Source organism: Varanus komodoensis, unplaced genomic scaffold, assembly GCF_004798865.1.
Source record: "Varanus komodoensis strain SLA01 unplaced genomic scaffold, ASM479886v1 scaffold10, whole genome shotgun sequence".
NCBI classification, from domain to species: Eukaryota; Metazoa; Chordata; class Lepidosauria; order Squamata; family Varanidae; genus Varanus; species Varanus komodoensis.
In genome coordinates this window covers 22,562,175-22,574,243 of record NW_025335269.1, presented here as the reverse complement: position 1 = coordinate 22,574,243, position 12,069 = coordinate 22,562,175, and the positions used below count along the sequence as shown (strand labels likewise).

Genomic DNA, 12,069 nt, shown 5'->3' with positions numbered 1-12,069 from the left:
ATTGTGCACACTCCTTTAGGTCTCTTGCAAGAAAAAGATGGGATAGAAATATAAAATAAATACTTTCACCCTTCCACCTTTGAGGTAAAGAATGGAAATGCTAGAATATACCAATGATTGGTGCTAGAGGAGAGGTTTGCATATAGCCTGGACTGGCATCTTTCCCCCTCATTTTCACAAATGATTATGTGCACTGAATAATTTCTGATCATTTACTTTTTCATTGACTATCTGCTTTTCTGAGATATCACCTTTATCCTTTTTATGATAATATACAAATAAATTGAAAACACACAAAAGGAACTACAGCGGTCTCAGCGATGGCAAATCTAGGCAGCATACTAAAAGCAGAGACATCACCCTGGCAACAAAAGTGCGTATAGTCAAGGGTATGGTTTTCCCAGTTGCATTGTATGGCTGTGAAAGTTGGACTATAAGGAAGGCTGAGCGCCGAAGAATTGAGACCTTTGAATTGTGGTGCTGAAGGAGGCTCCTGAGAGTCCCTTGGACTGCAAGGCGATCAAATCAGTCACTCCTAAAGGAAATCAACCCTGACTGCTCCTTAGAAGGACAGGTACTAAAGCTGGAGCTCAAATACATTGGCCACCTAATGAGAAGGAAGGACTCATTGGAAAAGACCCTGATGTTGGGCAGGACTGAAGGCAAAAGAATGGGACAGCAGAGGTTGAGGTGGCTGGATGGGGTTGCTGGGGCGTTGGATGTAGGCTTGGGTGAACTCTGGGGGATGGTGGAAGACAGGAAAACCTGGAGAAATGTTGTCCATGAGGTTGTGAAGAGTCCGACACAACTTTGTGACTGAACAACAACAGTGGTCTCATCAGTGGCTGCTGCTCAAGCAGCTCAAGCAGCTCAAGCATGAACTGCCCCAAACAGTTCATATTCAATGCCAAAAATAATGCAACAGCCAGTATTCCCAAGGCAGCTATTAACAAGGGGCAAGTATGCTCAGCCCAGGCCTCTTTCCCAGCATCTGCTAGAGGCAAGTGTGCCTGGCTGCTTTTCAGAGCCCTTCACGGGGGCAGCTGGTGGGGACTGGCACAGGACAGAGGCAACTTGGGTGCCTGGCAAGGGGCCCAAATGGAGCTGAGAGCCAAAAGCCTTCATCGCCAGGTGTTCCCAGGCCGTCTCCCGTCCAAGTACTGCCCAGACTGGACCCTCTTTAGCTTCTGAGGTGAGATGGAGAATCTTCAGAGTGGTTCTGCCATGGGCAGCAGAAGTGCTCGCTTCGTCCTGGGGCGCTGCTGATGCCAACCAGGCTTTCTTGCTGAGGGCTCCCTGGCTGAGGGACTCCCTCCTCGCCTCCCGTGTGTCTGCCGCTGCAGGCCAGAGCAGTTCAGTTCGAGCCACTCACTTTCCAGCAGCTGCCCTTGCTGGGCAGTGGCAAAACAACCCCCCCCCCATCCATGCCCCGCCCCTGGACGGACATGGCTTGGCACAGGCAGGCAAGGGCCAAGCAAGCGTGCCACAGACACAGGCAGCCAGCCCCAGCCCACCCCAGGGCTCCCGTGAAGGCTTGCCACAGGAAGAAGGAAGGCGGGCGGGCAGACGAAGCGGGGCGGCTGGCCAGCTCTGTCACTGCGCTGTACATTTTTCCCTGCAGAAGGACGAACGCCCCCGGGTCGCCTGCCGCCTGAGGAAGCAGTGCCCTTAGAAGCCGTCTCCCCAGTGTGTGCAAAGGGAGAAGCACCGCGCGCCGCGCTTGCCGCTGCCGCCCCCTCCTGCGCGTGCACGGAACAGGCCTCGAGTATCGTGGGGCTGAGCCCACGGCGACAGGGCCGGGCAGCGGCAAACAGCTTCCTGACACGCGGCCAAAAAAGGAACCGCAGGCAAAAGCCTACAGCACCCGGTATTCCCAGGCAGTCTCCCATCCAAGTACTAACCAGGCCCGACCTTGCTTAGCTTCCGAGATCAGACGAGATCGGGCGCTTTCAAGGTGGTATGGCCGTAGGCAACAGAGAGCTTCATTTTCCCTCTCTTCAAGGACAGGAGCACCACTGGTTTCCTGCTTACATCTACAGTAGTGCCTTCATGCCAAGAGCTACCTGGCTAAAATATCCTTCCAGCCGCCTCAAACAGCAGCCCACAAGCCGTTCGCCTCGCTCCACCTCCCGCTTGCAAGGCTCTCGCTCAGCGCGTGGACTTGCATTTGTTGGGCCCTGGCAAGCCATCATCTAGATTTCACCTGGTAATATAATTATATGCAAGGAGGAGCGAAGGTTATCTTTCAAAACCTTATGCTCCCCGGATGATTTGAACTCCCATTAGCCCCCGCCTGTACAGCTGATGGTTAGAATTGCCTTGAAATGCTGATCAAAACCACTGGAGGGCTCTTGGGTGGAAGGCTAATTTCTGCTCTGGAGCTCCATTTTCTTTCTTTTTTTAAAACTACATATAATGTTTGCATATATACATATAATTCCAACTATTAAATAGAGATTCCATGGAAAAATTCACGATACTTTTGCACCATTTCTTTTTCCTCCGGTGCTGGAAACACGTGGCCGATTTCTAATAGAGACAAAAGACAACACTGTAACCCTAATCACAGAAAGTAAGGGTAATACCTAATTCTCCACATCGATCCGTATTCTCAAACTCTAATTTCATTTATGGCACACCTTTTCCTTGGCACGTCTAGTTTAAGAGTCCAACCAATGAAGCTACACCCAATCGAACGTGGGGCAATCTTTGCAAAGAATAGCAAACAACGGCAGAATTCCTACAGCGGAAAGCGTACTAATTTACCGAAGGAAAACTCATAGAGTCTGTTGAAGTGGTCTTCAGAAATACGTTACTTCACCTTTTGTTTCCCCGCACATGGCTGCCATCAAAAGCACTGCCATAACACTCATACTGCGATAGGGCCGTCGTTCCGCTATAGAGCGACCGTGACGTCACTGCACTCGCAGAGACGTTGCAGTCTATTGGTGGATGGGCGCTATATATAGACGTCATCGGGCAGCGCGGCCTTCTTTTTCTCCGACCCCAGAGAGGCCTCCATACGGCGTTGTTACCGCGTGAGTCCCGTGCGGCGGCGGCGGAGGCGGCCATAGGCCGCGTGTAGGGTCGGGAGAGGGGAAGGAGTCTTCGTAGGGTAAAACTGGGGTTAGAAAGGCAGGAGCGGCCAGCCCCCCTCCCCCCGGCCCTTGCGACTTCCTGCCCGGCTAGGAGTTTAATGCGTCCGAACTACGGCGAGACACTCACACTGGAGACGTAGAAGCCGCGTTTCCCTTTCTTTTTCGCAGTTCTTGCGAGGAGGGCACATTTCGTACTAAAGAAGCCCGTCCTGCATGCTTCACTTACTGATTTATACTCATCTTAATAAAACGATGCTGTTTGCTTAATTCATGTTCACTCAGGATTCCATCCAATGTTAGTCTACTTTAAATCCCGTCTATTTGACTGGGCCTGCTCGAAATAGGACTAACATTTGTTGGCCATTCACCCAAGTAGTCGTACATCTAAATGAAAAATATTAATGGAATACGTATTAAAAAGGTGCTACATACTTAAAAGACATATATATTTTTCCTCTCCAAAATGGTAGGCTTATTCTTAAGCCAAAATGGTTCTCAGAGTAGAAGTCAAAACAAGACAGCTCGTGCCCACATGCGATCTTAAAAGACATGCCAGGCAAGGAAAAGGGGATGATAAGGGGAAGAGTTAGATAATATTTCTGCAGGGTTGGTGGAATAGGCCTGCTTCAACTATTGTCTGCTATAGAATGGCTACAGATAATAACAGCAAAATGCATTATTAATAATAATTGCAGACATTTATCTAGACACTAGTTCTTAAAGTTCTAGACACTAGTTCTTGCTCTTTTAATCAGCTTGGATGAAAATAGTTGAGGGAAAAGATCTGTTAACTTTTCCAATGAATATTTCTGCATTTCCTGCCATTTAGTCCTCCAGTAACTTATTGGAACTTGTTTAGATTAAAGATGCTATAATTTTAAGTAGAAATTTATCAACAGTTAGCATTATGATGGTTACTTAAATGTAATTTGCCCTTTTGTCCAGGTAGTTAAGTCCTACTGTGGCAAAAAGCCAAAGCTTTTTAATATTACCAAGTTGGAAAACTTAAATGGCATTTGCAGCTCAACAGTGACTGCCTTAAAGAATTTTGCAATCTTGCATTCTCTGCAAAAACAATGGCCATTTTTATAGATAGGAATTGGAGGTTGACAGTAGTGGACTTCCAAAAGCTATATGATGGGTGGTATTACAATATTAATAACTCAGCTGATTCTGTTGTTCCAGGTTTCCTGTCGTTGCTTTAAAAGGAAACTTTCACAATGTCCGGAGGTCTTGATGTCCTACAGATGAAGGAGGAAGATGTCCTCAAATTCCTTGCTGCCGGAACCCACTTGGGTGGTACCAATCTAGACTTTCAGATGGAACAGTACATTTATAAAAGAAAAAGTGATGGTAAGCAAGTAGTAGCACATGAAACTTAATAGGGAATCCTTTATTTGTTGTCGGCTGTAGTGATGCCTGAGTTAACAGTGCCCCTTGAGCACTGAATACTGAATCTCAAATTTCTGTATGCAAACTCCCTTTTGATCTTTTTGGTACCTTTCACTTTCTTTCATCCTGTTTCTTGCTAACAATGGAAAATGCACGTACTTAATTCAGTCATTCTTATTAATGGAACTTTATTATGCTTCATTTTGGCTGGGACTATTCTATATGTCTTGCATCTATTTTAGAGGGCTACAAGGCTGGGTGATATTTAGGAGGGCTTTTTACAAATGGCAGGACTTTTTGGCATGTAATAATAATTTTGCTAACGGGAAGCTCATGCACCACCAGGTCCTGGCTGTTGCACTGAGTGAATTATGCACCTGGTGTGCTGGCAGGGGTCCAAATGATTTCATGGGCGTGACTCTACCTCCAATATCATTCAGCCTAACAACTGCCAGAAAACATTTTCTCCCATCCTAAACTATATGGTCGGTTTGCAATAATATTACTCTGTTTATCACAGCATATCTGTTGCTGGCTTGAATAAGAGTCAATGTTTGGGAAGCAGGTTAGTACACTACATGTTCTGATCTAACTGCACATTATTAAAGCTCAGGGCTGAGACCAGTTTCTGGCCAATGAACTCCTGAGTGTCGGAAGTGTGCTAAAATAAATGCTGGCAGGATTTTCGCTAACACCAGTAGAGTTATTCTCTGTGACTGGCGTTTGATAGTAGTCTCTGCCATATGCCAAGTTTGATTAAATAGTTGTGATAAATGATTGGATACTTGGTGGATTTGGAACTCTGGATTTATTGAATGGGAGAGGGGACCCCCTTTTGCAGAAAGTTAACTTCAACTGTGTAACTTTTATCATGCTCTTAGCTTCTATTTCAGCACTGTTGTAAATTGCCCAGAAAACTGTTCAGAAATGAAATAAGAACATCATTTAGTGAGATGACTAGAGAACAGAATAGGAAGCAAGAAATGCAGTGACCTTCATGCTACTTGCACCTTACTTTGGCCTTCCATTTTCAAATGGAGGCAGAAACAAGGTAGTTTGTGCATTGCGAATAGAGTTTTGGGAATGCTGTCTTCTCCATGCACCTGCTCTTGTCCCTTTCTCCATGTACTTTCTCCATGTACTCCCATGTCCAAGGGAAGGGCATAACACACAGCAGGCGGGTCAGCACATGTACACCTTATTGCCAATCTTTAATTTAGAATCATTTTGCTTTTTATTTAGGTATCTATATCATCAATCTGAAGAGAACTTGGGAAAAGCTGCTTTTAGCTGCCCGTGCCATCGTTGCCATTGAGAACCCAGCTGATGTGAGCGTCATCTCTTCCAGGAATACTGGACAGGTATGGATGTGTTTGTAGAGACGTCTCTTGATTGCATGGCTCATTAGGAAAGCATTGTGATCAGCTTGACCTTTAATGTTTCAACAAATCTGCACAGTACAAAATTTTTCTAAACCTCTTCCTATATGTGCCTACCTGAGCCCTTAGATCATCATTAGAGGTCCTTCTCAGGGAGCCCCCTCTGAAGGAAATAAGGGTGGCTACAAGAAAGGCCTTCTTGGTGGTGGCATTGAACTGGAATTAGCTCCCCAAAGAGGTTTGCCTGGCACCTTCTCTTTATGTTGTGCCAGGCCAAAACCTTTTTATTTACCCAATATTTAACTGTTAAGATACTTTAAATGTTTTTTAATGGTATTGTGTATTTGTTACATTTTATTGCTATTGTGCTTTTCTGTTGTGTCTTTCATTGGTTTGAGAATTGAGGTTATTGGAAGGTTTTACTGTGGTATTTTTTGTGCTTGACTGCTATGATTTGATATAATAAATCAATATTTTTTATGTAAATTGTTATATTTATATTCTATATCCTGCCCAGAGAGCCATTCTGGCTAAAGGAGTGGGAAATCTAATAACATTTAAAAGGAGGCAAGTCTTTATTTAAGTGTCCAGTGCCTCAAAATGGCATTTCCAGATCAGATTGCAATTGAAAATATAAAGTGTATGCTTGAAGGACTGTATTTCATTAAAAAGAATTAGCTGATCCAGCACTGACTGTTTATCTCCCTGTGGTAGCGTGCTGTTTTGAAGTTTGCTGCTGCTACTGGCGCTACACCAATTGCTGGCCGCTTCACTCCTGGCACCTTCACCAATCAGATCCAGGCTGCCTTCCGTGAGCCCCGCCTCCTGGTGGTCACCGATCCAAGGGCTGATCATCAACCGCTGACTGAGGCATCTTACGTAAACATCCCCACTATTGCTCTGTGTAACACAGATTCACCTCTGCGCTATGTGGATATTGCTATTCCATGCAACAATAAGGTAGTGTATGCTGTTTCGTATTGATCCCTTGGTTGTCTTAGGAAAGCTTTTTTTGGGAAATGTTTTGAGTGCGTCTGCTGAAAGTCTGATAATTTCCTTGTTTTACTAGTAGACACAGCTTAGTTTGGAGGGAGAAATGGGTCATATGCACACCGTTAGAGCTCAGAGCTGAGGTCAGTTCCTGGCTGATGAACTTCTGAGTGTAGGAAGTGTGCTACATCAATTTTGGCAGGTTTTTTCGCTAACGCCATTAGGACTTTGCTGTCCAATGAGTGGGGTTTGATAGTGATTCTTGCCACATCTTTGAGAATTTGCTAGCTGGAAAAAATGACATAGGGAAATAGTAGTTTTGCTATATTTTATTATACTTATTTCTGTTCTCTAATTTATTGAACAGTACTTTTAAAAAAAACTTGGTTGCTTGTTTCTTTTTAATGACAGATATACTTGGCTTCTTCACAAGCTTAGCCATATTATCCTGTATATGATTCTTCTGAAAACCTTGATCCTCATGGGTGGATATGTGATATGTTTCAGGGGGCTCACTCTGTTGGTCTGATGTGGTGGATGTTGGCTCGTGAGGTTCTGCGTATGCGTGGCACTATTTCACGCGAGCATCCATGGGAGGTGATGCCTGATCTGTACTTCTATCGGGATCCTGAAGAGGTAACATCCTAAGACTGGTACAAATTTTTCGGATGAGGAAGAAAAGAATGTGTCTCAGAAAAGTAGTATGTACTGTGCTCTGGAGTGTAGGAGCAGTTTTATACACAGTGGTTGAAATCAGTAGTCTTGGTTCTGCTTTCTAGTACATTAAAAGTCTTGTTTGGTGATGTGCTTAAAGTAACACACCCTGGGAAAAAGTTGTTAGGTGACAGCAAAATGATTTTTTATATGATAAACATGGGACAATCCAAATAGATGCCAAAACCCACATGCAGCAAAAGCTAAACCTGTGATGTGTATAATTCTTTTTTCAGATTGAAAAGGAAGAACAAGCTGCAGCTGAGAAAGCAGTTACAAAGGAAGAATTCCAAGGCGAATGGACTGCACCTGCACCTGAATTCACTGCACCACCACAGCCTGAGGTGGCTGATTGGTCTGAAGGGGTTCAAGTGCCCTCTGTGCCAATACAGCCCTTCCCAGCTGGTAAGTATCTGGGGAAATGGAGTTGATAGCTGTATAAGGTAGGCCAGAGGTGAGAAGCCTTATCCTAGGGAAAGCAGCTAGCAGTGAGTGACCGTAGCCCAAAGTGGATAAAAACCAGTACCAAAAGTAGGCAGGCTTAGAGCCAGGCTTGTACACATTCATGCTTCTCATCCATTCACTTTTCCCCACCCCACTTCTCTTATGCTTGTGTGAGCACTGCAGAGCATGGGGAGGGGTTGGTTCTTCCCTCAGAGAACCTCCTTTGGAGTTTAGTTAGGCTTCTTGAAAACTTCCACTGGCACAAATGGAACTACCATGCAGGGATGAAGGGAAGGCTGTGGACCATCTGCGGTTGTTCCACTTTCTGGAGGTTCCCACCTCATTTTTAACCGGTATTTAGATGCAGATCTCTTCAAGATTCCTAACTGTGGCTTTTTCTTTTTCAGAAGATTGGAGTGCGCAGCCTGCAACTGAAGACTGGTCTGCAGCTCCTACTGCTCAGGCAACTGAGTGGGTAGGGACTGCCACAGAGTGGTCCTAATACAACAACCAGAATTCAGGAGGAAGTGAAACTAAAAATAAAGATTTTATGACTAAGCTTGGCTCGCTTTTTCTGTATGCAGTGAAATATTGGTGTGCACTTAAGGACTGTTCCAAGTGAAGAGAGACATGACTTCTCGCACAAGGCTGTTTTTATTGTGTGTGTGTGTGTGTGTGGGTGAACCGTGCATGTCTGATGTGCGCAACTGCTGCTACATGTAAGAAGTAATGTAATCACCTCACCCAGTACCACATCCACCCAGTATGAGAGAATGGTTTTTTATTTATATAGCACTGGGGAAAATGCTATTTTCTATAAATTTTCTAAGAAATGTACAGATACTGGCCAGGTTCACACACCAGGGCAACCAATACCACATAGCTTCCACTGTGTGTGGGTTTTGCACTGATCTCCCAGAAAGATTATAAAGCTCAGCATGGTGACTCCTCTGCCATTTTTCCCCCTCTCAGGCAGCATCCCAGGAGGTATGGGGAAGAATTAGGCTCCTCACTTTGGTAACTGCAACTGTGAGCAGACTTCAGCTCTCTGCTGCTCTTGAGCAATCTGTTGCTCAGTGGGGGAAGGGGAGTCGCTCCTAAAATGCAGCTGAAAGGATGAGCTGGTCAATCAGGCACCCTCCCCTGAGGGAACTGCTCCAGCAGGAAGGCAAAAGGGGGAAACTGCTGGGTAGCACTGCGGAAGGAATAGTGCCACTCCGTTAATTCCCCCTCTGGCTTTGCATGCACCATGGTGAAGTGCCTTCCATGTGTGAATGAACTGGTGGTGGGCACTGCGCACTAGTGGATTTCCCCCCACTTCCCTTTTCTTGCTTCGCCTTCCCAGGAAGGCATCTACCCAGCACTCTCAAAGGTCTCTGGCCAGCCAGAGCAAGGAAAGGGGAACCAGTGCCACTGCCATTCAGCTGCTTCTTGCCTGTTGTATCACTTAGGTGTGTGCAAAGGGGTAGCGCTGGGCATGCAGCTCCCAACTGGGCAGCACCACTACTCGGCTGCTGCTTGCGCTGGTGCTCATGGGAGAGCAATGGTATGGGGGGATCTCTGCAGCCCTCAAGCAGGCAGCAAAGGAATTGACAGCGGAATTGCTTTTCTGGCACTGAAGAACCGATCACCATGGCTGCCCCAGAGCTCTTTAAGGCAGGAGGAGCAGGGACAATTCCGGCAGTTGTGCCAAATGGCACTGTCCAGTTAGCTCTTCTTGCCAAGCTGATCCTTGGTTCTAGCCACAACAGGCTGTGTTTTCTAGATACGGTTGATCCAACAAGCAATTGTACTGAGAAACCATGGAACAGGCCACTTATGTTCATAGTGCCTCAAAACCAAATGTACCACAACGCGCTTCAGATGATATGACAGATCAAAATATGTAAGCACCCACCACTGTGCTGTGTGAACCCACCCAAAGCCATCTCCCGCAAGCTTAGTCTAACAAAGAGCTAGGCAATGTGCCCTTTTTGCCTCGCACCCCTTGAGCTGCACCTTGTAAGGTGCTGCAGGAAGACACTGGTTTACTGCAACACAGCAGTAAAAACAACCAATCAACCAAATCTTGAGTGAAAACAAGGAAGATTAGCTGCTTCAATTTCCTTACAAGTTTCCCACTGAAATCAGTAAATGGTGATTTAATCAGTATTTACTGATTACTGATTTACTTGAAATCAGTAAATGGCAAAAACAATATGCTGCTGAAGAGGCAGTATATTGCCAGGTAATAGACTAGAGATGAGCATCTTCTATTACTGAGGCTTGTACCTTCCCATTCCAGGGTGAGGCCCCCTTGGATGAGGCCCAGATCTTGGTTGGTTTGAGTAATGAAAGCCTGTTCTTGGAGCCGGTGGCCGAGTTACTATCACATGAGGTGGAGGTGCCGCCAAGGATTCTCTTGTACTGCTGACAGAGCTGCTGTTTGTAGCAGCGCTCACCTCTGCCGCAGGACCCTTTTGATTGCTGGTAGACTTGGGCATGTTTTTTTCTAAAAGGAAAACATTTTTTTCATCAATTAACAAACCCAATGACCTTGACTCAACTTCGTGTGCATCACTGTATGGGAAGAAAATAAGTTCTTGGACAAGGAGCAAGCATGTTCTTCAATGCTAAATTCACCACCCCATCTCTGTGTTGTACTAATTGATATTCTTCAAGCTCAGATTTAACAGAAAAAGGTCTGTGACTTCATCTGGATGATGGCAATGTCTACTGCATAAAGTGAATTGGTTGGGTTTTTTTTTTTTCAAATAAATGACTTTAGATAGTACATTTAACAACTTGGTGACCCAAGTATAATAAATACCCAGCAAGATTATTTGCTAGGGTGGCTCAAGCAATACAGATCTAGGGTTGCCCTGGTCCAACAGGCAATGAGTACCTAGTGCCTCTTAAGATATATTAAAAACAGGAAGAAGTAAATCATAATGTTACATGGCTTAAATGTGGAATAAGCATATGTAGCCTGAGTGATGAGATTGACTGCTCTTTCAGCTCTGCCCCCAGAATGACAGACCTGGAACACAATTTGTAGCATTAACAGGTTTAGTCCCTTGTAATGACAAGAAAACTTTTTTTGTTAACCTGCAATACGTATAGAGGCAACCTACTGCCCAGTTTGCAAGTACCAGTAGCAAGTGGCCCAGGTACTGCTGGGGTTACCTGAGAACCAACTATGGGTTGTTTAACCCAGAATTAGTAGATAGTGCCCAAGTTTGCATGTCACAGAATAACCACCAAGTGGGATGATAAGAAGGTGCATATTCAAAATGGTGGCATGTGTTGCAGAAAACAATAGATGAGGTAACCTGTAATTTGCTATTGTTCTGCAGCAACAGTGTCAAGTGCTTGCAATCTCAGATTTTAGAGCCCTTAACATTTTAAAGCATTCTGCTGGACATCACTCCTTAGACGATAGCAGGGGCAGCTATACCACCTGGCAAGGTGGAGTTGTTGCCTCCGGTGGCAGATACTGCAGCAGGAGTGGCAGGAAAGTGGTGGAGAGAGTAGCCGCCTGCCCTAGCCCAGTTGCTTGCAGCAGATGCTGTCTCATCACCAGTGTGGAAAAATGTTCCAGTTGGCTTTTTTGAAAGTGGAAAGGGACAGAGGGGATTTTGCCTCATTCATAGCTGCAGAGAGCAAAAACTAGGACAGCTCTAGATAGCGGTTGCGTGACATAGGGTATGGGCAATGCCAGGATCTCTCTTACTATTGGGAGGATCGTACTTCTGCCTGCTGATGGTGGAAGGGCAGAATCTCAGTTCTTTGCCATGCTTACCAGAAGAAATAGATGGCAGACAGAAGAGCTGCAGCAGCAACTGGGAACAGCTTCTTACCTTCTGCTAGTCTGGGCTCTTCCATGGTTTTTGCACATGGAACAAGCAAGTCTTCTAGATCTTGCAATGCAGGATTGGCAGAAGATTTATTATTCTTTTTGTTCTTTTCTTCCTCACGTTGCTATGCAGATAAAAACAGTGGGTATTATGAAGAAGCTATATTTGGTAAGAGAAATTAGGCAGACTAACTTTGTTACTTAGGCAGAAGATGAG

General features: G+C 45.3%; 2 protein-coding genes and 3 non-coding genes across 6 annotated transcripts in view; 3 read left to right on the top strand and 2 right to left on the bottom strand.

Moving 5' to 3' along the window:
• Positions 1–1,852: 1,852 nt before the first annotated feature.
• Positions 1,853–1,971, bottom strand: LOC123017705. The gene has a single exon (XR_006413649.1). It is a non-coding gene; the product is annotated as a 5S ribosomal RNA (ribosomal RNA).
• A 952-nt stretch (positions 1,972–2,923) lies between these two features.
• On the top strand, positions 2,924–8,575 carry RPSA (ribosomal protein SA). Of its 2 annotated transcripts, XM_044416990.1 has the most exons (7): positions 2,924–3,038; positions 4,284–4,451; positions 5,733–5,851; positions 6,584–6,829; positions 7,367–7,495; positions 7,810–7,978; positions 8,425–8,575. In XM_044416990.1, exons 2-7 carry the CDS (start codon positions 4,319–4,321, stop codon positions 8,517–8,519), a joined length of 891 nt encoding a protein of 296 aa, XP_044272925.1. In that variant the 5' UTR covers positions 2,924–3,038; positions 4,284–4,318; the 3' UTR covers positions 8,520–8,575. The 2 variants fall into 2 exon arrangements, with proteins under 2 accessions (XP_044272925.1, XP_044272935.1); XM_044417000.1 differs by lacking the exon at positions 2,924–3,038 and having other exon boundaries at positions 8,428–8,575.
• Positions 5,082–5,237, top strand: LOC123017708. Its single transcript, XR_006413651.1, has one exon. It is a non-coding gene; the product is annotated as a small nucleolar RNA SNORA62/SNORA6 family (small nucleolar RNA).
• On the top strand, positions 6,974–7,132 carry LOC123017706. Its single transcript, XR_006413650.1, has one exon. It is a non-coding gene; the product is annotated as a small nucleolar RNA SNORA62/SNORA6 family (small nucleolar RNA).
• A 1,697-nt stretch (positions 8,576–10,272) lies between the features above and the next one.
• Positions 10,273–12,069, bottom strand: part of TMC2 (transmembrane channel like 2) — a 43,997-nt gene continuing 42,200 nt past the window's right edge. Inside the window, exons 18-19 of the mRNA XM_044419144.1 lie at positions 11,840–11,977; positions 10,273–10,491 (exon numbers count right to left, since the gene is read on the bottom strand). Of these exons, the coding sequence (XP_044275079.1) occupies positions 10,273–10,491; positions 11,840–11,977 (357 nt within the window). The remainder of the gene's footprint in view (positions 10,492–11,839; positions 11,978–12,069) is intronic.

What these genes read in the sequence shown, in the direction of transcription:
- RPSA (XM_044416990.1), top strand. Translation starts at nt 4,319, where the DNA reads ATGTCCGGAGGTCTTGATGTCCTACAGATGAAGGAGGAAGATGTCCTC. An exon ending in CTATTCCATGCAACAATAAG is followed by an intron (nt 6,830 to 7,366) that starts GTAGTGTATGCT and finishes GATATGTTTCAG; the next exon opens with GGGGCTCACTCTGTTGGTCT. An exon ending in AATACAGCCCTTCCCAGCTG is followed by an intron (nt 7,979 to 8,424) that starts GTAAGTATCTGG and finishes TTTCTTTTTCAG; the next exon opens with AAGATTGGAGTGCGCAGCCT.